At 47.6% G+C, this 2,839-nt stretch overlaps 1 protein-coding gene; it reads left to right on the plus strand.

Annotated features, from left to right (window-relative positions):
* Window positions 1-890: 890 nt before the first annotated feature.
* Window positions 891-2,537, plus strand: GSTUM_00000683001 (uncharacterized protein). XM_002838005.2 has 6 exons: window positions 891-1,005; window positions 1,103-1,442; window positions 1,514-1,613; window positions 1,706-1,796; window positions 1,886-2,032; window positions 2,114-2,537. The coding sequence occupies exons 2-6, from the start codon at window positions 1,106-1,108 to the stop codon at window positions 2,303-2,305; spliced, it is 867 nt and encodes a 288-aa protein (XP_002838051.1). The 5' UTR covers window positions 891-1,005; window positions 1,103-1,105; the 3' UTR covers window positions 2,306-2,537.
* The last annotated feature ends 302 nt before the right edge of the window (window positions 2,538-2,839 follow it).

Genomic DNA, 2,839 nt, shown 5'->3' on the forward strand with positions numbered 1-2,839 from the left:
CCGTGCTCCAGATGAAAAAACTCTTCGTTGGAACATATTGTGATGACCCGGTATCGGCACAGCAGTGGGGCCTCGGGATTTGACATAGAACTCCCCTCTAAGGATTTGGGGGAGGGGCAATGAGAGGGGAAAAAAAGAAACTAGTGTTGAATCCTCCCGTGAGACGAATGGAAAAAAAAAAGAAAAAAAAACATAGGACATCAAATGTGCATCTCTCAATCCCTTCATTCCTTGGCCCTGTATCATAGCCAATCGACCACGTTCAAGAGTGGGGTGCCCTCCAATAATAACCATACGTGAGTTCCACTAGCTTTTTTTTTTTTTGGCTGTAGAAAAGAGTTACCCACCATACACATGCTTCTTTTCCAACCATCTACGGTACCGTACCCATAAGAATATACCAAAGTTCGAAAAAAGAAAATTTTCCATTTCATATGATACGAGTATGATACATTTTTTACTCTTTGTTACACTAAAATATTCGCGCCCACAGCACGATACGGGAGTCTATAGAATCCTCATCTAGCAACTCTTCGTCCTCCCTCATACTCATAGTCTACCCGAGTAAATTTACACCTAACTTACCTGCTGTGCAAACTTACAAACTTATTATCCCACCCACCCATTAGTTGCCATCGAGCAGGCCCTTTGTTCGAACAACGAAATCAATCCAAGGGATAAATTTACTGTGCCCCTACTCGGGTAACCGGCCCTTCATATCCGACAAGATCATACCGGTAGGAGGGAAGAGAATGAACCGGAGGGGGGAAGTGGTCAAGAAATGCATGTATTAATAATGCTCTAAAACTGTCACTGTCTTGGCAAACGATGATTTTTTGCTCAATTCATTGAGCCCCGCTGTTCGTTATCTGTCCTTCTGGAAAAGTACTAATTTTGTGTCGGGGAGAAAATCAATAAATCGCAATCGCCGGATACTTGAGTACCGCATCATCTTCACGATGCCACAGTTATCATGGATAGGACTTGGCAATATGGGTAGGGCAAGTATTGACCCCCCCCCCCCCGAACCGACGTTATTTCTCATCCAAAGCTTTGATACCTACGCGCTTGAGTCCCAACATGCGCTGATATTCACCTCCAGGGGATGGTCAAAAACATCGTGGCCAAAGCAAACCTTGAAGCCTCTCTTATAATCTTCAACCGCAGCGTCGAGCGAAGCGAGGTGCTACAAGCTTCCTTGGGGGGTCCGGACAAACTGTCTATCGCCGATTCCATAGAGGGTGCTGTCTCCCAATCGGATATCATCTTCACCTCACTAGCCGGTGACGCATCCGTAGTAGAGGTTATCGACAAAGCATTAGGGTGCCCCAATGGGGTGAAGGGCAAATTATTCGTAGAGACATCAACTATTCTTCCCAACACAACCAATACGTTAGCAGAGAAAGTCCGTTGCGCCGGAGGGGAGTTCGTTGCTGCGCCAGGTATGTATGCTGTGTGGCTCTTTGTCGTGGTATCATATATGCTCTTTTCTGACAGTAAGGGCATACTGGAGTATTCGGAGCACCCGCTATGGCGGACAATGGAAAGCTTGTGGTTGTCCTCGCTGGCTGCAGCGCTGCAGTAGACCGTGTCATACCTTACTGCAACGGAATGTGCGAACATATCTTAAGTTACCTGTTATCACTTGCTATAAGCACTGCGGTGGAACAAAAAAAAAAAGTTGACGAAATCGGGGCAACCGCAGAATTGGTCGTGCGACAATAGACCTGCGCGACCGCGAGCCTGGAACGGCAACTTTATTAAAAGTTACCGGAAATACATTTGTTCTCTCCATGGTAGGCTTTTGCTCCATCCTCCTCTTCACTTTAGACTACTTCAGTGCCCCCGAGCGATGACAATTCACGCCGTACCGGCTGGCATACAGGTTGAGGCGCTTGCCGAAGGCCACGTCTTTGCCGAAAAGACCGGCCTTGGGCCGGACGTTCTGCACACGTTCCTCGAGGCCATGTTCCCTGGGCCGTTCGCAGCTTATTCCACCCGGATGATGGGCGGTGATTACATGCGTGAGCAGGTGAGAGGGGCAAACGCGATCTGATGGATACCCCGGTACATATATCCCAACGGAATGTACTAAATTAAATTCTCTTTCTAGCCCTTATTTTCCGTAGACCTCGCGAGAAAGGATGCCAACCACGCTGTGAACTTGGCGGATGAAGTGGGTGTGGACCTGCAAATAGTCAAGGTCGCTCGGGCCCACCTGGAAGAACTTGAGAAGGAAGCAGGACCAACGGGGGATTTACCAGGGCGAGTCTACCGTATTCTCTCTTCTTCATACCGCCCTTAGTGCTACGCTGGTGTTTGCTCAAACCTAACAAGTGCCATAGAATCTATGGCGTCGTTCGGAAGGAAAGCGGATTGGATTTTTCTAATCGGAAGTGATGAGGCTTAAGCGCCATTCCTAGATTGATGGTGCTGTACTTGGGAAATGATTGGGACACTTGTTCTTCTAACCTTCTCATTTCCCCTCTCGCCTCAATTAATTACAGGGCTTCATTCATTGCCCCCATCCTTCCCAAGTGCATCTGTTTGTGAATTGTTGATATGTTCAAGTGAACTACATGAAAGTGAACTACATGAGCGACAATTAGGCTCAAACAGCACCCTCATGACCTCCCCATGGATCGCGTGACCTAACATTGAGTTGGGCAAACTTTGAAGGGCCATATAGCTTCCAAGGATATCATTCATTGGGAGATCTCAGAGTCTGTTTGAATACAACCGCTCCCTTTCCCTTGCCCCCATACAAATGACCCTTTCTCTTCCGCTTGGCGATCCTTTTTGTGGTCAAAACGGCTGCAAAACGGAACGGATTGGTTGT

Source organism: Tuber melanosporum, assembly GCF_000151645.1.
Source record: "Tuber melanosporum whole genome shotgun sequence assembly, scaffold_210, strain Mel28".
Taxonomy (NCBI): domain Eukaryota; kingdom Fungi; phylum Ascomycota; class Pezizomycetes; order Pezizales; family Tuberaceae; genus Tuber; species Tuber melanosporum.